The 25,107-nt window shown below is 60.9% G+C and overlaps 1 protein-coding gene across 1 annotated transcript; it reads right to left on the bottom strand.

Annotated features, from left to right (window-relative positions):
• Positions 1-5,291: 5,291 nt before the first annotated feature.
• On the bottom strand, positions 5,292-24,920 carry ZMIZ2 (zinc finger MIZ-type containing 2). The gene is given in 20 exon segments (XM_038754060.1): positions 5,292-6,339; positions 6,790-7,035; positions 7,354-7,520; positions 7,885-7,939; positions 7,941-8,133; positions 8,303-8,371; positions 8,569-8,636; positions 8,842-8,999; positions 9,334-9,439; positions 10,959-11,169; positions 11,276-11,417; positions 16,055-16,223; positions 16,358-16,438; positions 16,813-17,013; positions 17,424-17,672; positions 18,392-18,584; positions 18,775-18,947; positions 19,244-19,358; positions 19,532-19,648; positions 24,837-24,920. Coding segments are annotated over 19 exon segments (2,754 nt in total). The 5' UTR covers positions 19,582-19,648; positions 24,837-24,920; the 3' UTR covers positions 5,292-6,231.
• Positions 24,921-25,107: the final 187 nt, after the last annotated feature.

The following is a 25,107-nucleotide window of genomic DNA, read 5'->3' as shown; positions in this document are numbered from 1 at the left end:
TGCCCCGGGGGGGTCCTTGTCCCGGGGAGTCCCTGCCTGGGGGGTGGTCCCTGCCCCGGGGGGTCCTTGCCCCGGGGAGTCCCTGCCTGGGGGGGGGGGGGGGTCCCTGCTCCGGGTGGGGTCCTTGCCCCGGGGAGTCCCTGCCTGGGGGGTGGTCCCTGCTCGGAGGGGAGGGTGTCCTTGTCCCGGGGAGTCCCTGCCCCCGGGGGTCCTTGCCCTGGGGTGTCCCTGTCCCGGGGAGTCCTTGCTCCTGGGAGTCCCTGCCCGGGGGGGGTGGTCCCTATCCTGGAGGGGTCCTTGTCCCTGGGAGTCCCTGCCCCGGGGGTTCCCTGCTCCGGATGGGGTCCTTGCCCCGGGGGTCCCCGCTCCGGCAGAGAGAGGGGGAAAGGGGGGGGCGGGGTCCCAGGGGTCGGGCTTGGGCCCGAGGGCTGGACCAGAGAGCGTTGAGCACGTTGTTCGGGCTCCGCCGGGCCCTGGGAGGGGCAAAGGACGAGGGGAGGGAGGAGAAGCCCTGCCCGGCCTGGAGCCACGGTGGGGTGGGGTGGGGTGGGGGGGAGCCCTGGGACCACCGCTCGGATCAGTCGATCCATCAGTGGGATTCACCGAGCCGTCCAGACCGTGGGCAGAGAGCACCGTGCCAACTGCTTGGGAGACTATAATCGATTACAGTAGGTAGACTTGAGAATAATAATAATTATAGTACTTGTTAAGCGCTCACTGTGTGCCGAGAACTGTTCTAAGCGCTGGAGCAGATACCAGCTAAGCGGACACAGCCCGTCCCAAGGATTGGCTCTATTTGTTGCCGAATTGTACTTTCCAAGCGCTTAGTAGTACAGTGCTCTGCACACCATAAGCGCTCAGTAAATATGATTGAATGAATTTATTGGGCTCACACTCTTAATCCCCATTTTTTGCAGATAGGGTAACTGAAGCAAGGAGAAGTTAAGTGGCTTGCCCAAGGTCACACAGCAGACAAGTGTAGGAGAGGGGATTAGAACCCATGACCATCTGATTCCCAGGCCTGTGCTCTATCCATTCAATCGAATTTATTAAGCACTTACTGTGTGCAGAGCACTGTACTGAGCACTTGGGAGAGTACAATACAATAACAAAGTGACAATCCCTGTCCACAACGAGCTCACAGTCTAGAGGGGTGGAGGCAGACATTTTAATATAAATAATCAGACATCAATACAAATAAATAAAATTACAGATCTATACATATAAGTGCTGTAGGGCTGGAAAGGGGTGGGGGAGAACAGAGGGAGCAAGTCAGGAAGAGGCAGAAGGGAGTGGAGGGTGATACTACACCATGCTGCTTCCCTGCCCACGAGGAGCTTGTGGTGTACAGAGGGAGACAGACAGTAAAATAAATTATAGATAGGGGAAATGGCAGGATAATAGGATATGTGCAGAAGTGTTGTGGGGGTGGGGTGACTATCAGGGGTACAGATCCAAGCGTCTGGGTGCCGCAGAAGGGAGAGCCAGTAGGGCTTAGTCAGGGAAGGCCTCTCGGAGGAGTTGTGATTTTCGGAGGGCTTCAAAGGTGGGGAGAGGTGGTCTGTCAAATCTCTCTCCATCCGGTGCCTCAGGTTCCCCAGCTAGATCACTCAATGAATAGTATTTATTGAGCACTTACTGTGTGCAGAGCACTGTGCTACATACTTCACGTACTTTAAGTAGAGTTGGTGGACACAAATCCTGCCCACCAGCAGTTTACCGTCTACAGCGGGAGAGAGACATTAAAATAAATGACAAGAGAGGGGAAATGGGAGAGTGTAAGATCATGTGCATTATGTGGTGTAGGGCTGGGGTGGTAACCAAACAGTTAAAGGGTGCACAGCTCAGTGCGTAGTCATTCACTCATTCATTCATTCAATCGTATTTATTGAGCACTTACTGTATGCAGGGCACTGTACTAAGCGCTTGGGAGAGTACGATACAACAATAAATAGACGCATTCACTGCCCAGAACGAGCTTACAGTCCTGGGGGCTGGGGCTGGGGGAGACAGACACGGGTACAAATAAATAAATGACAGATATGTATATAAGCGCTGCAGGGCTGGGAAGGGCAAAGAACTAAAGGAGCGAGTCAGGGCGAAGCAGAAGGGAGTGGGAGAAGAGGAAAGGAGGGGCTTCGTGTGGGAAGGCCTCTTGGAGGAGATGTGCCTTCAGTAAGACTTGGGGGTGGGAGTAATTGTCTGTCGGATTTGAGGAGGGAGAGTGTTCCAGGCCAGAGGCAGGACGTGGGCGAAGGATCGGCGGCACAGAGGGGAGGGCAGATCGGGGAAATGAGGGATTAGTCAGGGAAGGCCTCTCGGACATGTGGTTTTAGGATGGCTTTAGGAGAAGGGTGGACTGTTGTATGTGACAGGGGCGGGAGTCCCAGGCCCGAGGGAGGATACGGGCGGGCGAGGGTTTGACGGGGAGGTAGACGAGATTGAGGTACAGGGACGTTGGCATCAGGGAAGCAGAGTGTGGGATTGGATTGTAGTAGCAGACCAGCCAGATAAGGTAAGAGGGGGCGAGCTGATTTGAGTGCCTTACAGCCAATGGTAAGGAATTTCTATGCCGTGCGGAGGTGGATGAGGAAGCCCTGGAGTCCCTAAGGAGATGTGGACTGAACAGTTTTTCAGAGAAAATGATGCAGGCAGCAATGACTGCAGAGGGGAGAGATGGGAGGCAAGGACGTCAGTGAGGAGGCTGATGCAATAGTAGACTGGGGGGGAAGTGGCACCGTCACAGAGAAGAGGGTGGATGGATGCCTGTAGGCTCGCTCTGAGCGGGGATTGTGTCTATTTTTATAGTGTACTCTCCCAGAGCTTAGTGCAGTGCTCTGCGCACAGCTAAGCGCTCGATAGATGCGATCGAATGAATGATTGTCACACCCTCCAGAGGTGAAAGGGGGAGATTATTTGAAGGGAGCGAGGATCAGCAGGCAATATCATCATCATCATCATCATCAATCGCATTTATTGAGCACTATGTGCTGAGCACTGTACTAAGCGCTTGGGAAGTACAAATTGGCAACATATAGAGACAGTCCCTACCCAACAGTGGGCTCACAGTCTAAAAGGGGGAGACAGAGAACAAAACCAAACATACTAACAAAATAAAATAAATAGAATAGATATGTAATATCAAGGTCAGGGGGCAGAATTGAAGTCAAGGGATTGGGGGGGAGCTGGGAGAAGGTGCTGAAGTGGAACACTGGTTGGGGAGTGTAAATAAAAGGGCCCAGAAGGGATGTCATCCAGAGAATTCTGCCTGAATTGGAACACCTCCTTATCTAGTGCCACAAATTTGGGAATGGGTAAGGGGGACAGGTTAAGGAATATCCCCCAAAAAACTTGGTTCATGATTTGGTGAAGTTCCACATGTAATAATAATTATTATTATTACTATTATTGTATTTAAGTGCTTATTGTGTGCCAAGCACTGTTCTTAGCACTGGGGAAGAAACAAGTTAATCAGGTTGGACACAGTACCTGTCCCACGTAGGGCTCACGGTCTTAATCCCCATTTTACAGATGAGGTAACTGAGACACTGAGAAGTTAAGTGACTTGCCCAAGGTCACACAGCAGAAGTGGCGGAGCCGGTGCAACCCATTCTGTTGGTGTTTTCCCAAATCCAGACTTTTTAAGGAAAATAGATTGATCTCAGTATCGATAGTGGGTTCTAATCCTGGCTCCGCCACGTCTGCCGTGTGACCTTAGACAAAAGACTTAATTTCTCTGGGCCTCAGCACAAAATGGGGATTTTCTCTGTTCTGTTCTCCCTCCTACTAGGACTGAGACAGGGACTTTGTCCAACCTGATGAACTTGGATCTACCCCAGTGCTGAGAACAGTGCTTGTCACATAGCGCTTAATAAATACTGTAATTAATATAATACTGCAAGCCAGCTGGGATCTAAATAAAGTTCATTTAAAAATTGTGCTTTTTTGTTAAGCGTGGACTTTTATGCCAAGCAACGTGGTAGCCGCTAAGGTAAGTGAAGGTGAGATGAGACTCAGTCCCTGTCCCACAGGGAGCTCACAGTCCGAGAGAGGGAGAACAGGTATTGAATCTCCATTTTACAGGTGAGAAAATAGAAATCAATCGATCAATCAATCATATTTATTGAGCGCTTACTATGTGCAGAGCACTGTACTAAGCGCTTGGGAAGTACAAATTGGCAACATATAGAGACAGTCCCTACCCAACATTGGGCTCACAGTCTAAAAGAAGAAATGCGGAGAAGCTAAGTGACTTGTCCGGAGCGGGCAAATGGCAGAGCCGGATTTAGAGCCCAAGTCTCCTGCCTCCAGACCCACCCTGTTTCCACTAGGCCATGCTGCTTCTCAAAGTTAATACGGGGGCTAGGGATGCTTGAGGCATGAGAGGAGTTATTGATTGTGCTGCTGAGAGTCTGGTGAAGAGCAGGAGGGGATGTGGTGCCCAAGAAGCTCCCGGAGACTGTGTGGGACACTAGGCTCTGGACTATGTGGGGGGGGCTCAGCCCCAGCAGCTTCTCCCCACTGAAATCTCCCAGACACATCCGGTTTTCCCTTCCTTCCTTCCTTCCTTCCTAGCAGCTTGCCCGGCCAGTTCCTGTGGCTCCGGCAGGCCGGGACTGATGGCGAGGGCACGCCGGTGCCCGTCTCTCCCACTGGGGGCCCCAGGCCTCCTCGGGGCCCCGCCGGGCTTCCCACCGTCGCCCTCGCCCGAAGCCAAGCTCGGAAAATTCCAGTGGAGAGGGAATTTTCCATAGGGCAGGAACAGCTGGGTGCTGGGCGTGGCTCCCTTCCCTCCAACAGGGAGTGCGAGGCGGGTGCTGCCGACGCCACCGAACGCGGGCCAGCTCCGGCAGTGGACACGGGCCCCCGGGGGCCAGGACCGGCCTTTCCGGCTGGCCGGGCCCAGGCCAAGGCCTGCCGCCACCGTGGCTGGCTGGCTGCCTGGGTGTCCGAGCGCCTCCCCCCACCAGGCCCCCATCCCCATCGTGTCTCCGGACCCCCGGAAGCCCGGCCCCCTCGACCTCCCCACAGAGAACAAAGGAGGAGAGTCAGCAAGGCCCACCAAAAGGGAAACCTTTAATAGAGATACTGAAACAGGATACACAAAACGACCGACCCCCGGCAGACAGGCCTGCTCAGACGCGGTGTGCATGGCTTCTGCCCCGCAGCCGACCACCACGGGACGCAAGGGTTTTCCCGAAAGGATCAACCGCAGACCCCCCCCCACCCCCCAACCTTCTTCACTCTTCCCTCCCTCCCCCCGGCTGTGGATTCGGCCCTCCCCCCTCCCTCCCTGCCCCCACCCAGGGAGCGTGGCTAAGGGGGCTAGCATGGGGCTTTGAAAATATGGCTCCACTCACCCTAGGGTTAGGGGTGCAGAGAGGATGGAAAAATGCAGAGATTTCCCACAAAAAAAGAGGCTTAATTCCAAGAGGCCTAAACGGGGTGTTCCCCCCCCACCCCGCCCCAGAATGAGTGGTCTCGCAGAGGTGACCCTGTGGAAGGAGGGGCAGGGAGGGTCTTTATTTGTGATAGCTTTTTTCTTCCTTTTTCCCCCCACCTTTAGTGTTTCTACACTATGTACATCATTGTGCTTATAGTTAACCCCTTCCCCTCCCCTGCCTCACCCCCTGAGGAGCCGCCCTCCGGTCTCGGCCGACCCAAGGCTGGGGATAGAGGAGCAAGGCGGGTCATGGAAGAAGAGGGGCTGGCCCCCCGGGACAGGGTGGCTCGGGGGGCCCCCGCCCCTCCTCCCCAAACTGGGGAGAGGGGAGTCCTCTGGGGGCTGGCCAGGGGCAGGGGGGGGCCCTCTGGGAGCCAGGCCCCCCTCTCCCCTTCCTCCGCCCTCAAGGAGACAAGCAGCTGGACCCAAGCAGAGAAACAAAGGTGGTGAATGTGGTGTGGGTCAAGGGGCAGGGACAGGGGAGAGGCCATGGCGAGAGCCCCGAGGCGGGGCCGGGCGAGGACAGCGGGGAGCACAGGGGGCTGGCTGAGAGGGCGGCCCCGGCAACAACGGTGTCCAGAGCCGCCGAGGGTGGACAGGAGCCAAGGGCCGGGGGCCGGCCGGGTCGGGAGGGATGGGCAGGGCAGGCGCAGCGGAGAGGAGCCCCGAGATCCGGCAGAGGGTGGGGGAGTGGGCCGGGCAGCGTCCAGGGCTGCGGAGGCCGGGGGTGGGCATGGCAGTCCGAGGAGGCGGCCGTCAGGGGCCCGGGCGTGGGCGGGGCCGGACGGTCAGTTGTTCTCAAAGAGGGAGAGCAGGTCATCATTGCTGTTGCTGGGGAGGTCAGGTGGGCCCAGATAGGACAGGAGCTCATCCGGGCTGGTCAGTTCCGGGAGGAGCTGAGATGGGGAGTGAGCAGAGCGGGATCGGGAGCTGCAGCGCGGCGCTCAGGCCCAGCCGGGGGACACCTGGCTACGAGGCCCTGCCTCCGGCCAGCTGGTGGGGTCAGTTGGGGAGAGGGCGGGGGTCACTAACGCCCGTCTCCCACTCCCGGAGGACCCGGCTGCCTCTCCGGCCCAGGCACGCTTTGGCAGGCCGCGTGGACGGATCCCGTCCCCCAAGTTCCCCGCGGCAGGCTGGGAAGGCTCGGAATGGCCAGGAGGCCAGAGGGGAAGCTGGGGCAGTGCCTGGCGCTCCTCAGGTGCCTAATGAAGGAGCTGACTTGGGGGAGGGGGCCCGAGCCGCTGCCTCGCCCGGTGACCGGTGGCGACTGGGTGGGGGGGTGGGGGTGACCTGGGGGTTGGGGGGACGGGGATGGAGAGGGATGGGGAGGGGGCAGCCTCACTCACATCCAGCGCCGGCTCCGGCCCCTCTGCGGCTCCCGGCATCCCCGCCTGGCCCACCAGGCCCGGAGCAGAGTTGAAGCTCAGCTCGCCGGTCGGCGCCGCGCCGCCGCCCTGGCCCAGCGGCTGTCGGGCCTGGGGGGCCACGCTCCGATGCCGTGCTTGGGGCCCCGGGGGGGCGCCGAGGCCGGGGTGGTGCAGCCCCTGCGACCCGGGGGCGGGAGTCGGGTCCAGGTGGCCGGGGGGTGCCATCTGCCAGAGGACAACACGGCGGGAAACGCGGGCGTCGGTGGGGCTCCGGGAGGAACGGCCGGCACCCTCCCCCTTCTCTCCATCAATGGTCGGCGTCCCGGCCCCACCCTCGGGCATCGCTCAGACCTCCCTCACCCCACCCCAGGGAGCGAACGCCAGCCCCGGCCTCACCCCCAGCTGATCACCCCCATTTACAACTGGGAGCCCCCCGGCGCTCGGCCCGTAGCGAAGGCTTAATAAAGGCCACCGATCACCAACAGCCCTTCCACGCACCCCGCGCCGCGCCTCCCGGGGGTGGGGGCTACCCGGCTCACGGACCTGTCCGGGGATGGAGGGGGCTGGAGGCTTCTCGGGAGTCAGGAGGCTGCTGGGAATGTCTGGCTGATAGGAGATGGGTGGCGGTCCCGGGGCGAAGTCCGGAAGGGTGGGGGTGCCGGGAGTCGTCGGGGGGAAGGAGTCGGGGAAGTTTCCGGGGAAGTTGGAACCTGAGGGAAGTGAGTAACTCTGTAAGGGAAAACTCTGGTGCCGTTGCCGGGCCGGGGAGCCTGGATGGGTTCCGCCCCTTGATCGGAGCAAAATGGCAGAAAAGACCATGGGATGGCCTCCCGCCCGTTTCTTGGGGCGGGGGGGATGAGGTGGGCGATGTCCCTTCTGGGACAGGGCTGTAGACTGTGAGCTCCTTGAGGGCAGGGATGATGCCCACCAGCTCTATTGTCATGGCTCAATACAGTGCTCCGCACGCAGTAAGCGCTCAATAGATACCAGTGACTGATTGCTTGATAAACTGACTGGCTGGGTCCCTCCGGCCCCCCCTCCACCTCGCCCCACCTCCCCCCACCAGGCACTCACCCTGGCTGGGGTAGTCCCCGGCGGGGGCAGGGCCGGGCGGGGGCTGCAGGGGGGGGGAAGGGGGTGGGTCCGGGGCCCAGGGCGGCGATGAGCTCCATGACGCTGGGGATGACCATGTGGGCGGGGCTGACGGTGCGGCAGCGCTTCAGGACGGGCCCGTCGGGCTCCTCCTTGATGTGCAGGTCGGGCTTGATGGGCACTGGCTTCCAGCTGCAGGTGGGGTCGATGGTGATCTCCTCGTAGTCCGAGCTGGGGAGAGGGCACTCACGGTCACTGGCTCGTCCCCACCCGAGCCCCACAACTGGGGGACGGTTCAGGGCGGGGCGGGGCAGGCTCCGAGGCCCAGGAGGATGACAGGCCCGGGCCCCGGCCACCCTCTAATGGGCAGAGCCCACTGACGCCCGGCAGGAGGAATTACTTTTGGATGTAGATGAGAATCCCCAGCATGTACTGATCCACCTCGAGGCCTTCCAGCAGCGCCGTCTTACTGTGGGGCAAGGAAAGGGGGTCAGGTCAGGGCAGGGCACCGGCCACTACTCTGCCCCGGCCCTGCCACCCCGCATCGCCCTCCCCAAGGCCAGTCTGCCCCCCATTCCAGGGCTGGAGGCCGGCCCATAGCATCCAGTTGCCTTCGGTGGGCGAGCGAAAAGAGGAGTGGGGCGAGTCTGCCGGCCACAGACTCACTTGCAGACCGGACATCTCCACGTTCCACGCTCACAGTTGAGCTGCAAGTAGGATTCCAGGTCGAAGCACTGAGACAGACAGATGAGGGGGAAGGAGGAGGTGAGGCTGGAAAATCCTTCTCCTCCCCGCCCCCTCCTTCCCTGACCTCCCCACCACCCAGGCCGGGGGCAGGCGGAGGACCCCAGGATCTGGAGGTCGGCGTCCGTCCGGCAGCCTTGCCGCCCCAGGACCTCGAGGCGGGGAGGAGCGGGGGCCCCCCGGCTCCCGCGGTACCTGTATGTGGCGGCAGTCGTGGCCACGGGCCGGGAGCTGGATCCTGCGGAAGGTGATGGGACACTTCAAGGACACTTTGATGGCCGTCTGCTCCACGCCGTCCTCCCCGTTGGGCCCGGGGGTCCCCGGGATGGTGCCGCTGCTGAAGTTTCGCTTGACTGGAGATCGAGAGGGGAAAGACCACACTGGGGTGATGGGGGGGGAGACGCGACCACACCCGCCGGCGGTTGCGGAAGCCAGAGGGACCACAGATGGCGAGGAGTTAGGCGGGGGAAGCGGGAGGTCCCGAGCCAATGATTCAGCGGCCGCATGCTCTGGGGTCGGTCCACCCTGTTTCACCACCGGACAGAGGCAAGAGGGGCCTCTCCGCCTTCATGGCTCTGGGGGGCGAGGACGGTGGGAGCCAGGGCCGGGGGATGGAGAGGATCAGGGGGGAGCGGGAGGAGATGAGGCTGGGGGTGGAGAGACCGGGGTGTGAGAGCGCCAACATACTTTTGGTGATGCAATGTTCTGCGGGCAGGAGCCGCTTCTTGATGAGGCCCTGCAGCACGGAGCGAACGGAGGGCCGGTGGACCAGCTGCAGCACGAACAGGTGGGACTGCAACCACGGGGACAGAGGAGGGTCACCGGCGGGGGACAGCAGAAGGTCACCGGCCCCCGGCCCTCCCCTCCCCGAGCCACCCGGTTCCTTGCACCTGGGAGAGATGCAAGTAACCACTGGGGCCCCACCAGCCCCCTCAGATAGAAACCCCTTTGGCGCTGCCTGGCATGGGTGTCTCTAGACGGCCGGTATCCCGGGAGCTCCCTCCCTGGGCCGACCCCTCGGCCGGGCTCCCTGCCTCTCTCCCGACCGCCACTGCCGATGGAGGAGCAGGCGTTCTCGCCTGTCCCGCCGTCGACCCCCGGCCCACGTCATCCCCCGGGCCTGGAATGCCCTCCCTCTGCCCCTCCGCCAAGCTAGCTCTCTTCCTCCCTTCAAGGCCCTGCTGAGAGCTCACCTCCTCCAGGAGGCCTTCCCAGACTGAGCCCCTTCCCTCCTCTCCCCCTCGTCCCCCTCTCCATCCCCCCATCTTACCTCCTTCCCTTCCCCACAGCACCTGTATATATGTATATATGGTTGTACATATTTATTACTCTATTTATTTATTTATTTATTTATTTTGCTTGTACATTTCTATCCTATTTATTTTATTTTGTTGGTATGTTTGGTTCTGTTCTCTGTCTCCCCCTTTTAGACTGTGAGCCCACTGTTGGGTAGGGACTGTCTCTATGTGTTGCCAATTTGTACTTCCCAAGCGCTTAGTACAGTGCTCTGCACATAGTAAGTGCTCAATAAATACGATTGATTGATTGATTGATTGATTGAGCAGCCGACCTAGAGATCCAGCTGGACTGAGGCTCTGGGAGGTCCCCAGGACGCAGGGGGAGGGGGCAGGAGGCGCGCTCCGAGGGGTCGGAGGAGCTCTGGCAGCGGAGCCACTCTGAAAGGGTGGGGTGGGGGTCAAATTTCGGCCCTCCACGGGGCACTGAGGCTGAAGCAGCCCCAGCACAGTCCCCAAATGTTTCTGGGACCACCTTCCCCGACTGCAGGGAAGCTCCCCGCGGGCAGGGTAAGGGCCTCGGGCTTCCCCTTTATTTCCCCAGGGAATCGATCCAGGCTGCCGTTGACTACGGTTTACTATGAGCTCGGTGTCGGGGCTGAGGGCAGATAATCAGATCGTCGGGAGCGGCCCCGAAGGGAAAGCATTCATTCATTCATTCAATCGAATTTATTGAGCACTTACTGTGTGCAGAGCACTGTACCAAGCTCTTGGGAAGTACAAGTTGGCAACATATAGAGACAGTCCCTACCCAACAGTGGGCTCACAGTCTAGAGCAGGAGTCGTCGCTCCATTTTACAGAGGAGACAGAGGCCCAGGGAAGCCACTTGCCCGAGGTCACGTGGGAGGGTCAGGGGCAGAGCTGGGGCAAGAACCCGGGACCCCTGACACCCAGCCCCAAGCTCTTGCTTGATAACTACTCCCTGCCCCCTCCCCCCACTATGTGGACGGAGCCCTGGGGACCCCCGCCCCCTCCAACTCCCAGTGGGCCCAGGAAGTCGGCGTGGGGTCACTCACACAGCAGCAGGCGGTGACGGTGATCTGGACGGTGTTTCTGCCTGGCTGACACACCTGCTTCAGGTACAGGGGCTTGTGGGAGGTCTTGTTGTCGCCGCGCTCGATGGTCAGGGGGGTGGCGTTCACGCTCACCTGCACCGAGGCTGGCCAGTTGGTGTTGAGCTGCCGATCCTCGTGGTGGTAGCACTTAAACTGGAGCTCCAGGTCGGGCCTGCGATGGGGAGGGGGCAGAGGGTGGGGCTCACTCCCAATGAGGTCAGGGCGGCCGGCCGGCCGGGGACCGCCCGGGCTCGGGAAGGCGGGGGCGGGAGGCTCACCTGAGCATCAGAGTTTTGTAGACGGAGTCTCGGAGCTGGAAGACGTGGTTGCTGACGGCCAGGTTGTGCTGCAAGCGGAAGGGCTCCAGGACCACCCCGTCGCGCACCGGGAACGTCAACCGCAGCTCATCGCACGGGTTCCCTGCGGGGCGAGGACGCCAGCTGGCGGCGACGCTCCGTCCGGGGGCGCCGGCCGCCCGGGGACTGGGAGCGCAGCCGGCTAGGGCCCGCGAGGCGCCACTCGGGGGGTGCCGCAGGACGGCTCCCCGGCCTCTCCCGTCAGGCACCACAGGGGAGTGCGTGTTATCTACTCCAAAAACCTCTCGCTCCACCTCCTCAACTTGGTTGGCACACACTCGATCTCAGAATCTCTAGTCACTGTAAAATCTCTAACCTCACCACTTCTGAAATTCCTCTCTCACACCACAACCTACTCACCTACTCTCTTTTCCACACCCCCACCCGTGGCAAGTCTCTTCTTTTCCCCCAGAGACCTCGGTCCTTTTGACCCCCTCCAATATTCTACAGCCATCCTACCCCGTTTGGTCTCTGTAACCCAACTACCTTCTCCTGACGTGCAAATCGACACACTCCACAACACCCTCCCGACAAACTGAATCCCCTCGCTCCCCTGTCCCTCCGCCGGTCTCGTGCCACTACCCCGCAACCCTGGATCACCTCCACAGCCCGCTTCCTCCGCTCCTGCATCCGAGGTGTGGAGCGTTGTTGAGGAAATCCAGACATCTCTCTAACCTCATCCACCATAAATTCATTCTTATCTGCTTCAACTCGGCCCTCTGCCCTGCCCGACAACAATACTACTTCTATCTAATTCATTCCGATACCCACTGCCCCTGCCAGCTGTTCCAGACATTGAACTCCCTCCTCAAACCACCTGTCCCCCACAATCCAACCATCTCTTTCCCTTAATGACCCGGCCACATATTTCGTCAACAAAATTGCAACCACTAGGCACGGTCTCCCTAAAATCTCCCCTGCTCCTCTCCAATCCCCACCTTCTCCTCCACGCTCTTTGACTCTCCCTATGTTCCCTGCTCAAGAAGAAATCTCTCTGCTCCTCTCTCAATCTACTCCCTCCACCTATTCTTCTGACCCCATCCGGTCATACCTTTCTTAAAACACACGCCGCCCTCCCTTCTTCCGTCCTTGACCGCCATCTTCAACAGTTCATTTTCCAACGGCTTCTTCCCCACTGCTTTCAAACACACTTATGCCTCCCCCAGCCTAAAAACACCCTCCCTTGCCCCCTCGGCTCCTTCCAGTTATCGCCCCATCTCCGTCCTACCATTTCTCTCCAAACTTCTTGAGAGAGTTGTTAACACCCCATCTCCCCTCCTCCTCCAATTCTCTCCTAGATCCCCCTAATCTGGCTTCAGCCCCCTTCACTCCACAGAAACACCACCCTCTAAGGTAACCAATGACCTTCTTCTTGCCAAATCTGACCGTCTCTCTACTCTATCCCAATCCTCCTAGACCTTTCAGCCACCTTAGACACTGTAGACCATCCTCTTCTCCTTGAGACTTTATCCAACCTTGGATTCACTGACATTGTCATCTCTTGGTTGTCCTCCTATCTCTCAGACTGCTCCTTCTCAGACTTTTTTGCTGGCTCCTTCCCCGCCTCCCACCCTCTGACAGTAAGGGTCCCTCAAGGCTCAGTTTCTGGGTCCCCCTTCTATTCTCCATCTACACCTTGGAGAACCTATTCGCTCCCAAGGCTTGGACTAACATCTCTATGCAGATGATTCCCAAATCTACCTCTCCAGCCTTTACCCCTCGCCTTCCTTGCAATCTTGCATTTCCTCCTGCCTTCAAGACATATCTAAACCGGATTCCTGCCAACACCTCAAATTAAACATGTCTGAAACAGAACTCCGTATCTTCCCACCCAAACCCTGTCCTCCTCCTGTCTTTCCCATCACTGTAGACAACATCACTAGCCTCCCTATCTCACAAGCCCGTAACCTTGGCGTTGTCCTCGACTCATAATAATGATAATAATGGCATTTGTTAAGCGCTTACTATGTGCCGAGCACTGTTCTCATCTCTCTCATATATAAGCAGTGGGTTGGTGGTCCCAGGCAGCTGCTTCCCAGGGAACCTGGTGGTCCGGCCCTCCGGGCCCGTGCCAAAAGTCGGGACTGGGGGCGGGTCTATCTGTCTGGGCGGAGGGGGTGACGGAGCCATCGATCTATCCTCCGCAGTATTGGTTGAGCGCTTGAGGGCTACTACTGTTTGAACTGCTGCCTTGATACAGCATGGGCTTGGGACTCAGAAGGCCCTGAGTTCTAATCCCTGCTCCACCACTTCATTCATTCATTCAATCCTATTTATTGAGTGCTTACTGTGTGCAGAGCACTGTACTAAGCACTTGGAAAGTACAAGAGAAGAAGTGTGGCTCAGTGGAAAGAGCACAAGCCTGGGAGCCAGAGGTCATGGGTTCTAATAATAATAATGATGGCATTTATTAAGCGGTTACTATGTGCAAAGCACTGTTCTAAGCGTGGGGGGGAGTTACAAGGTGATTAGGTTGTCCCATAGGGGGCTCACAGTCTTAGTCCCCATTTTACAGATGAGGTAACTGAGGCACAGTGAAGTTAGTGACTTGCCCAAAGTCACATAGCTGACGACTGGCGGAGCCGGCATTTGAACCCATGACCTCTGACTCCAAAGCCCGGGCTCTTTCCACTGAGCCACATTGCTTCTAATCCCGGCTCCGCCACTTGTCAGCTGTGTGACTTTGGGCAAGTCACTTAATTTCTCAGGGTCTCAGTTACCTCATCTGTAAAATGGGGGTTAAGACCGTGAGCCCACGTGGGACAACCTGATCACCTTGTATCCCCCCCAGTGCTTAGAACCCTTGGCACGTAGTATGGCACATATGCTTGGCACATAGTAAGCGCTTAGCAAATTCCATCATTATTTACAATTCGGCAACACCACTTGTCTGCTGGTGACTCTGGGCAAGTCACTTCACTGCTCGGTGCCTCAGTTTACCTCATCTGTAAAATGGAGATTGAGGCTATGAGCCCCACGTGGGACAGGGACCGTGTCCAACCTGATTTGCTCGTATCCACCCCAGCGCTTAGTACCTGGCCCATAGAAAGCATTTAACAAATACCATTATTATTACCATTGTTACTATTTCACCCACGTAATCGATCTGTCACCAAATCCTGTAATGTTCAGCCTTCACAAACATTGCTGAAATCTGCCCTTTCCTCTCTATCCAAACTGCTTCCACGTTAACTGAAGCACTTATCCTATTCTGCCTTGATTACTGTATCAGCCTCCTTTCTGACCTCCCTGCCTCGTGTCTCTCCCCACTCCAGTCCATAAGTCACTCTGCTGCCTGGGTCATTTTTCTACAAAAGCATCAGTCCATGTTTCCCCGCTCCTCAAGAACCTCCACGTCAAACAGAAATTCCTTACCATCGACTTTAAAGCACTCGATCACCTTACCCGCTCCTACCTCACCTCTCTACTCTCCTATTACAGCCGAGCCCGCACACTTCTCTCCTCTCATGCCAACCTACTCACTCGATCTCCTCTAACTCGTCACCAAACTCTTGCTCATGTCCTGCCTCTGGCCTGGAACGCCCTCCCTCCTCTTATCTGACAGACAATTACTGTCCCCACTTTCAAATCCTAACTGAAGGCCCATCTCTTCCAAGAGGCCTTCCCTGACTTAGTCCTCATTTCCTTTTTCCCACTCCCTTCTGCACTGGCCCTTTACCCACCACCGACCCCCTAGCCCCACAGTACTTGGATACATAGCTATAATTTATTTATTTACATTAATGTCTGTCATCCCCTCTAGACTGTAACCTTGCTGTGAGCAGGGAATGTGTCTTTAATATTGTTCTCTCCCCAGCACTTAATGCAGTGCTATGCATACAGTAAGCGCTCAATAAATCTGACTGAGTGACTCCAGTGGCTGCCCATCCACTTCCACATCAAACAGAAACTCCTCACCATTGGCTTTAAAGCACTTAATCAGCTCTCCCCATCCTACTTTACCTCATTAATCTCCTACTACAGCCCAGCCCGCACACTCCACTCCCCTAGTGCCAGCTTACTCACTGTGCCCCGACCCCTTCCCCACATCCTCCTAGACTGTCCTTCTAGACTGTGAGCCCGCTGTTGGGTAGGGACTGTCTCTATATGTTGCCGACTTGTACTTCCCAAGCGCTTAGTACAGTGCTCTGCACACAGTAAGCGCTCAATAAATACGATTGATTGATTGATTGATCCTCCCCCTAGCCTGGAATTCCCTCCCAGTCCACATACGCCAGACCACCACTCTCTCCACCTTCAAAGCAATACTGAAGTCACATCTCCTGCCAAGAGGCCTTCCCCGATTAAGCCCTCTTGTCCCCGGCTCCCTCTTCCTTCTGCATCGTCTCTGCACTTGGATCTGTGACCTTCGGACATTTGATATCTGCCCCAACCCCAAAGTACTCATATGCATATCTTTAAATATTATAAATGACATTTACTTATATCGCTGTCTCCCGTTCCAGACTCTAAGTTCACTGCGGGCAGGGAACGTGTCTGCTAATTTTATTCTATTGTACTCTCCCAACCGCTTGGTACAGTGCTCTGCACATAGTCAGTGCTCAATAAATATCACTGACTGATTGAATGACTACCCCGGGGGGACCGAGGGTGGGGTGGCACCCTGTCCCCCATCCACTCTGGCTCAGCTCGGTTCTCTTCGAGCCCGGCGGGTCCCCCGCTTCCCGGGAAGCAGCTTACCCGAGGGTGAGGGGTGCAGGGAGCTGGCGGCGGGCTTGATATCCGGCAGGAAGGGAGACTTGACGTCCTGTCCCGGGGACATGTAGGGGATGCCGGTGCCGGGCGTCATGGGAGGCGTGGGGTTCCCGGGCAGCGGGGAGCTGGGGTAGCCAGGCAGGGAGCGGGCGGGCTGAGGGTAGGGAGGCAGGCGGATGTACCCGTCAGGGGCGACCTGGGGGCGGGAGGATCCCCCCATGGGGCCGGCCCCATCTGTGGAATCCCCGCCCAGCCCCAGGGCGCCTCCGCCCCCTCAAGTGGCTCTACCCCATTGATGCTGGGCTGGCTGTAGCTGCTGAAGTTGCCACCGTTGAAGCTGGCGTTCTGCCCGTTGAACTGGTCCATGGGCTGCGGGGAGAAGTGAGAGTCAGCGGCCAGGGCCTGAGCCCAGCCACTCGACCGTCATCCGCCCCAGACTTGGGGACCGGACCCCTCTTGCCCGCCTGCCCAGCCGGGCCCCAGCGCCCCGACCCCGACGCTCCCTTCCAGCAGGGCTGGAGGCAGCTTGTTTCCACAACCTAACGCTCCACCCAGGACTCTGTGGCAGCATTGCGGGGGGAGAGAGGGGTCCCTGGCCTGGCAGGTGGGGGAGCACCCCAAGACCTTCCCTCTCCCCAGGCCCTTTTCTCCAGGACAGCCCCGGGGGGATGGGAAGGGGATTTGGCGTCCGATCCCCCACCCACCCTAAATCCGACGCCAGATCCGCAGTGAGGTGCCAGTACCTTATAGTACGGTCCGGCTGAGCCGGGAGGGGACAGGTACTGGCCCATGCTCTGCTGCACGGGCATCCTGTGGGCAGCATAAGAGGGGGAAGGTGCCGAAGACTGGGCGGCGCTGGAGGCATACTGGGCGGCGCTGGAGGCATACTGGGCGGCGCTGGGGGCGTACTGGCTTCCCTGCATGTACTGCTGCGCTGGGTAACCCTGCAGACAGGCAGGCGGGTGGGAAGTGAGAAGATGCCACGGGACACGGTGGCTCTCCCTGCCTGGGAAGTGCTGCCACTGTCAGACAACGTTTACTGTGGGCCCACTGTGGGCAGGGGAATCCAGGGGCCCGGTCGGGGGCATGCTGGGGGCAGGGGAGCTGAGTGTGTGTGAGTGTGCATGCACACGCACGCACACACGTGCCCAGGCACATGCCATGTCAGCTGAAGGGAATGGGTGCTGGGTTGGGACCATTTGCTCTGGGCCAGAATCAATCAATCAATTCATCAGCGCAGGCCAAAGGGACCAGGAACTCCAGGCTTCGAGCCTCATCACCTTCTGCGGGAGAATTGGCACCTGCCCGCCCCGCCCCAGCTCTGGCCCAGAGCACAGCCCTCCCCTGGACTCACCTCACTAGAGTAAGCCCTCTTGACCCCTTGCCGGGGTATCTGCTGAGCCTGTGGGGGTCCCGGATAGCCGTGAGGGGGTGGCCGCTGCCCGGCGTACAGAGCGGTCATTCCTGGTGCCCGCGATGCGGTCATGGTCATGGGGGAGATGCCGGCGGGCCCCAGGGCGCCTCCCATACCGGTTGGGACGCTGGGGCCCCGGGGCCCGCCGTGCTGAAGGAATTGGCTGTTAAAGGGTTGCCCAGCCCCCATCTAAGAAAGAGAGAGAGAGAGAGAGAGAGAGAGAGAAAATCAACCCCAACCCATGGATATCAGGCAACCCCAGATCATTTGGGCAAAGCAGGAAACAAGTGTTGGTCCTTGCCTCCAACAGGGGCACCAGGACCCTTGGATGAATCTGCTGCCAGTAGCCCACCTGGACACCCGATACCATCCAACACCTTGGACCCTCCCCTCTCCGTGTCTGACTTTCCCCTAGTGAGGACTATCCAACCCCTCTTCCTCTCCCCTCTCCAACCCCGTCTCTCCCCCAGTGACCCAGTGCAAGACCATCCCAAACCCCTGACTCTTCCCTGGTGACCCAGCATGGACCATCCAATCCCAACTCTCCCTTCATGACCCAGCATGGGCCATCCAACACCCCTGACTTTACCCTCTCCGTCCCTGACTCTTCCTCCGTGACCCAGCACAGACCATCCAACACCTTGCCTCTCCCCTCTCCATCCATGACTCTCCCCCCACCATCCATGACCCTGAACTTGCCACCTGACAAGGACTCCCAACTCTAGGCCAGCCCCCTTCCCACTTTGGGCTCCTTTTCCCCACACTGCCCCACCTGCAGGCCCCGAGAGAGGGAAAGGAGGGTCCGGATGGGACTAGGGAGACCGCTGGGGCCATCTCCACCCTCACTCCGGCCCTTCTCGGGGTGTCGTCCCGCCGTAGGGAACCGTGCCTCCATGCGGGAACCTTACCGCTCCGTACTGGCTCAGCTCCTGGCTCTGCTTCTCCTGCAACGCAGCCACGGTGGCAGTGGCGGTGGCTGTGGCGGTGGCGGCGGCGGCAGCCACAGCAGCAGCGGCCGCCGCCTGGGTGAAGTCCGCGGGGGGCCGGGCGGCATGGGAGGGCAGGCCCAGGCCCCCGGGGCCACTGGAGGTGCCTGTGTAGCTGCAGGGGGCAACGGGGACCAATCCAGCTCCTGCCACTCCACCCGGGATCCCTCCCCAGGCTCGCCCCAAGCCACGCGCCCGCCCCCCGCCCCCGAGAGGCACAGCTGGCGCGGGAGCTTGGGGGGGACGGCGTCCCGGCCGATGGACAGAGGGGAGCAGGGCCCCTCCCTTCCAGAGACGGGGCTCACCTGGCAGTGAATCCGGGACCCCCGGCGTAGCCGCCCCGGCCATACATCCCCTGTTGCATGTAGCTCTTTCCGGCCCCGCCCTCGGGGAAAGCCTGCTGGCCCAAGAACTGGGGCGAGTTCACGGTGGGGCTGCTAGAGGGGTCCCCTCCAGGGCCCATAGGGTTCCCCAGAGCCTAGAGGGAGGGAGCAGACAGCCCGGCGTCAGGCAGGGCGGCTCCCCGGAGTGGGGAGGGGAGCCGGCCGGACAAGCAGAAGGGAGAGCGTGGGACCGAGGTCGGGGCTGTGGATACGAACCCCGGGGGGCAGAGAGTTGGGGGCGCTGCAGGCCCGCCTCCATGTCCCAGGAATGAGAGGGATGGGGGACGAGGCGGCCCCCCACCCCCTCTTCTCCCACGTCGGCATCCCCAGACTCCTCGGGATCTCCTCGGGATAGGGCCGGGCCCCGGGGCTCCAGGCCGGGAGCGTGTACCTGACTCTGGGATGCGTTGCTAACTCCCCACACGGTGGTTACCACGGAGAGGGATCCTGCCGGCTGATTGGTGCTCTGTTGCCAAGGAACAGACTCATACGCAAATGAACCATCACTGCGGGGGAGAGAGGCTGGTGAGGACCGCAGGGCCAGGCCCAGCTTCGGGCCGGGGAGGTGGGAGTGGGGGCGGGGAGAGCCCAGGCTTCGGGGTTCCCGGCGGTGGGGACGCGCAGGAGGTGGCGTGGCGGGGGGTGGGGGGCAGAAGGGGGCTGACGCCGGGGCGCTTACCCGTGCGGCGTGGTGGGGAGGCCAGGTTTGATGGGGTTCATGGAGTTCATTGGCTGGGGAGCGGCGTGGGGGACGCGGTGGCTCGATGGTGCTGTCGGGGGCACCCCCCCTTCCGAGCTGTGGGACGGAAGGAGAAAGTGCAGTCGGCGCTGGAGCCCCGCCGGGAGAAGGGGCGCCGGTGACCCCCTCCCTCCACACCCTCCCAATGGTTGCCGGCCGGAAAGGGGGTGACCCAGCCAGGGCCCCCAAGTCCCTTCTTCAAGGCCCGGACCGGGGTCGCTGCTGTCCGGGAAGCCCGAGGCTCTGGCCTGCCCCCTTTCCTCCCTCCGGCTCACACACCCCCACCTGCCCGCTGGTGAAACTCACAGCCGGGTGGGCAGGTGGCCTCCCCCTCCTCCGTCTGTGTCTGCCCAGAGCCCAAGTTTCCCAGTCGGGAAGATTCGCTAACCCCACGGGGCCCGGTGGCCCCAGGACCCCTGCCCTGGGTCCCTCCGCAGAGCAGGCGGTGCTTGGGAGCCAGCCAGGGTCTTGGGGCAGCAGCTGGGATGAGGTGGGGGAGAGGGAGACCCCTCCCCACCATGGGCCGCAGGAAGGAAGGGAGGGGTACGGGAAGAGGGTGGGCAGGGCTGTGCCCTCCACCCAGAGGGGCTGCTGAGGGGGGTGGGTGGGGACCCCACTCAGCCCAGCTTGGAGGAAGCGGGGCGGGAGCTGGCCGGGTGGGAGGGCGAGGCCAGAAGCCAGCTCTGGGACTGGAGCAGGGCCGAGGTGGCGGCGCCGGGGTCACTGGGGGGCCGGGAGGTTTCCAGGGAGGAGAAGCTGAGGGGAGCCTGGGTCAAAGAGGAGGGGGAAGGGCCGAGTCCAGGGGCAGGTGAATGCAAGGAGGAGGACCTCCAGCCTGGGGGGCAGGGTGGGCCCAGGGTGGGCTCCTGGCCAGTTGTGGAGTGGGGGCGGATCCTTTTACAACAGCAGAGCCTGCTTTTGGCTTCAGGACGGCGGGGGTGGGGACAGAGCACCCAGGCCAACACATGGAGGGATGGGGGGGCAGCAAACAGGAACCCCCCCAGGGTTCCATATCCCATCCCGCCCCCAGCCCCATCGATCAATCACTGGTATTTACTGAGCGCTGACAGTGGAGAGCACCACACTAACCGCATGGGAGAGCACGCCACCACAACAGGGGTGGTAGCCGGTTCCCTGGCCGTCGGGGGGGGATCGGGGGGGTGTGTGTGTCAGGGGGTGCCTCCCTCAAGGCATCCCCGGGAGGAGGAGGGGATGGGGGAGCGGTTCCCCAAAGCCCGGAGGAGGAGGAGGAGGAGGCAGGCCGGGCCGAGCCAGACGCCCCCCGTCCCGGCCCGGGTGAGGGGAGCCGTGGGCAGGAAGCGGGGCTGAGCTGCCGGAGGCCCAATGGGGCCCGGGACCCCCGGGAGGGTCCCCGGGAGCAGGCCCAGGCCTCGCGGCCCTAACGGGGGTCGGGGGTCTCAGGCTTCGCCGCCAGGCCCCGGCTCCCACCGCTCTGTCAGTCCCCTTGGGGGACCCCGGAGACCTCCCCTCTCTTGTCCGGAGGCGGGCTGGCTCGCTGGGCCCCGGCCCCCGGAGAAGAAGGACCGGCCGGGCACAAACACGACCTCCGCCCCCGGCACCGATGACAAGGGGGGGAAGGCAGGTGTGTGTGTGTGTGTGTGTGTGTGTGTGTGTGTGTGTGTGTGTGTGTGTGTTTGTGGGGGTGTCGGGCCTGAACCCATCACACGAGTCCTCCTGCAGGCGCTGGGGCTTCGAGGCCGCCGCGCCCCACTCTCTGTCCGCCGCCCCGCGGGTTCCCGAGGGACCCGGGCGGCCTGCAGTGACCCCGGCCCAGCCGCCCCGCTCTACCGACACACGGGGGCCGGCGGAGGGGGGAAGGGAGGGCGGAGGGAGGGGCGGAGGGGCGGGCCTCGCCTCCCGCCCCCGGCTTCCTGTTTGGGGAATCTCAGGGCACTCAGGAAACCGTTGCGCGCCCCACCCTGGGGGTCTCGGGGCCGGGGGTCCCGGGGGTCTGCCGGGCCCCGGCCTGGGCCCGCGGGAGCCGGGGAATTCCGGCCCCCCCTGGAGAAGAGGCCGCGGCCACTTTCGTTTCCCCGTGAAGGGCTCCGGGGCCAGGGCAGGGGCCGAGGTGGTTTCCGACGGGGGGCCGGGCCTGCATTGCCACGGCCCGGGCCTGCGGGAGCCACGTCGGGGGGTGGGCCCTGCCCGACAGGAGAGATTTGGGCCTGTAAATCCCGACCCGGCCCCCCTCCCTGGCTCAAGGCCCCTTTCCCTTGGCTGCTCCTAACCTGGGGCAACCACCGCTCCTGGCTGCCTTGCCCCCTGTCCGGCCCCCTTTCCAGTTGCTGGCACCCTTGTCCGCTACCTTCTCGCTAGAGACCAGCAAGAGAAGGCCCAGACCCTCAAACCCGCTGCAGCCTTGGCTGGTGGTGGAAGTGGCTGAAGTGCCCTGCCCGGGGCCAATGCCCACAGAAATACCAGTGCCTAGCCTGAGGTACCAGTGTCCAGCCCAGGGTCTATGGCCAGGACAGCGCCAGCATTCAGCCAAGGCCAGTGTCCAGCCCGGGGCAATATCAGTGCCCAGCCCGGGGCCTAAGTCCAGGACAGGAGCAGTGTGCAGCCCAGGATCTATGCCCAGGGTGATACCAGTGCCCTACCCAAGGCCTATGCCTGGGGAAGTACCAGCATCCAGCTTGGGGCAGCACCAGTGCCCTGCTAAGAATCTATGCCCAGAGTGGTACCAGTGCCCTGCCCAGGGTCTATACCCAAGGTGATACCAGTGCTCAGCTCAGGACCTTCCCAAGCTTGTACTTCCCAAGCGCTTAGTACAGTGCTCTGCACATAGTAAGCACTCAATAAATACGATTGATGATGATGATGATGACCTATGGCTGGGGTAGTACCAGTGCCCTGCCCAGGGTCTATACCCAAGGTGATACCAGTGCTCAGCTCAGGACCTATGGCTGGGGTAGTACCAGTGCCCTGCCTAGGTTCTATATCCAGGGTGATACCAGTGCTCAGCCTGGGGCCTATGCCTAAGATGATACCAGTAACCAGCCTAGGGCCCATGCCCACGGCAGAACCGGTGCCCAGTCTCATGCCCATGCTTGAGGCAGTATCAGGACAAGTGCCCAACCAGGGCCTATGATTGAGGCAGTACTGGGGCCTATGCCTGAGGCAGAATCAGTGCCCATCCTGGGACCTATGCTTGAGGCAGTGCCAGTGACTAGCCCAGAACCTATGCCCGGGACAGGACCAGTGCCCAGCTAGCCTAGCCTAGCCTGGGGATCCTTGCCCCACAGGGTATCAGTGCCTAGCCCAAAGGTCCATGTTCAATGCAATACCAGTGCTCAGCTGGGGCCTAAGCCCAGGGCCCAACCCAGAGTTGTGACTGGCGACTCCGGTCCGCTCAGCCCCACTGAACCCGGGATGGAGAGGCTTGAATCGAGGTCTCCGTGAGGCCGGACCCCCTCAACACCTCCGGGGCCAACCCCCGGGCTGGCTCCTGAGTCAGGCTCCGTGCCAGGCTCGGCTGGCCCTGGGATGGCTCACGTGAGGGAGGGCCAGCCCAACCCCTCTGACCTTAGACAGGGCTAAGCCCAGATCCAAACAAACATCTCCTCTGACTGGATACCAAACTGGCTGCCAACCTATTAATTACGGCACTTGCTAAGCAAACATACCAAGCACTGTGCTAAGCACTGGGAAAAATACAAGTTAATCAGGTTGGACACACTTCCCCCCACCACATAGGGCGCACCATTTCAGAAGGAGGGAGAACACGTACTGAATTCCCATTTTACGGAAGAGGAAAGCGAGGCACGGAAAAGGTTACTCGAGGCTCCCTCCTCCCCCTGTAGCTAGACCCCGGACAAGTGGAGAGGGAGGGCTGGAAGAGGTCCCACCCGCAATAATAATAATGATGGCATTTATTAAGCGCTTACTAAGTGCAAAGCACTGTTCTAAGCGCTGGGGAGGTTGCAAGGTGATCAGGTTGTCCCACGGGGGGATCACAGTCTTAATCCTCATAGGGAGGAAGGCCTGAGAAACGGCCAGTCACCGGGCACAGAGGTGGTAGGACAGGAGGGAGGAGAGGGGCTGAGGGGTCTGCAGAGGTGGAGGAGGAGGAGAAGGGCAGCGTGGGTCTGTCCTAGGGGGTTCTCCCCCCACTGTACTCACTGTCCCTCGTTCTCGCCTGTCCCGCCGTCGACCCCCGGCCCACGTCATCCCCCGGGCCTGGAATGCCCTCCCTCTGCCCATCCGCCAGGCTAGCACTCTTCCTCCCTTCAAGGCCCTGCTGAGAGCTCACCTCCTCCAGGAGGCCTTCCCACACTGAGCCCCTTCCTTCCTCTCCCCCTCGTCCCCCTCTCCATCCCATCTTACCTCCTTCCCTTCCCCACAGCACCTGTATATATGTATATATGGTTGTACATATTTATTACTCTATTTATTTATATTACTTGTACATTTCCATCCTATTAATTTTATTTTGTTGGTATGTCTGGTTCTGTTCTCTGTCTCCCCCTTTTAGACTGTGAGCCCACTGTTGGGTAGGGACTGTCTCTATGTGTTGCCAATCTGTACTTCCCAAGCGCTTAGTACAGTGCTCTGCACACAGTAAGCGCTCAATAAACACGATCGATTGATTGATTGATTCTCCCAGCTGGGCAGGGGGCTAGGCCTGGGCTCCCTCCGCCCGGAGAGTGGTTTGCCAAGGTCAGGCCCCGGGGGTCTGGGCCGCCCCCCCTGCCCGGGCACCGGGCACCGGGGATCCCTGCCCTCACTTTCTCGCGGCCTGGGAGAATCGCTGGGCTGCTCGGCCCGAGGTGTCGCCGGTCCGGGCCGGAGAGGCCGCGCCGAGGAATCCAAGCCCCGCAGATCCCTCACCGTAATTATTGTTATTCCTCCTCCACCTCCTCCACCTCCTCCTCCTCCTCCTGTCCCCTACCCCCGCGGCCCGAGCTCCGCCCCTCGCCGGGTGACCTTGGCCCCTCTCTGAGCCTCAGTTTCCCCTCCCGGAAAGCCCCGTCTGGCGCGGGGCGGCCCCCGCCCCCGCCCTGCCCGCTCTCCGGGCCCGCTCGGGGCCCGGCCCGGCGGCGGGGGGCCCCGGGGCTCGGCCCCGCACCTGCCCGGCCCCCGCCGCGTCGCCACGGGGCCCCCGGGCCCCCCATCGCCGCCCCCGGTGGGGAGGGCGTCCGTCCGTCCGTCCGTCCGTCCGTCCGTCCGTCCGGGCCCCGGTTGGCTGTCGTCTCCCCCGGCCCCCGGGCCCGGTTGCCTCGCTCACCTTCCGCGCCGCCCGAACCGTCGGAGGGCCCGGGCCCGGCTCGGCTCCCTCCTCTCCTTCCTGTCCCTGGCCTTCTCCGGTCCCGCTCAGCGCCTCGCTCGCCCCCCGCCGCCGCCGCCGCCACCGCCTCCGCCTCCGCCGCCCCTCCGCTCCATGGCCGCTCCGCTCCGCTCCGGCCTCCTCCGCTCCTCCGCCGCCCCGCCCTCCTCCCGGCTCCGCCCCGCTCCTCCCTCCCTCCCTCCTTCCCTCCCTCCCCTCCCTCCCTCCGACC

Source organism: Tachyglossus aculeatus, chromosome 11 (genome assembly GCF_015852505.1).
Source record: "Tachyglossus aculeatus isolate mTacAcu1 chromosome 11, mTacAcu1.pri, whole genome shotgun sequence".
NCBI lineage: Eukaryota > Metazoa > Chordata > Mammalia > Monotremata > Tachyglossidae > Tachyglossus > Tachyglossus aculeatus.
The sequence above is the reverse complement of the archived record's forward strand: the minus strand, read 5'-3'. Positions and strand labels throughout refer to the sequence as shown.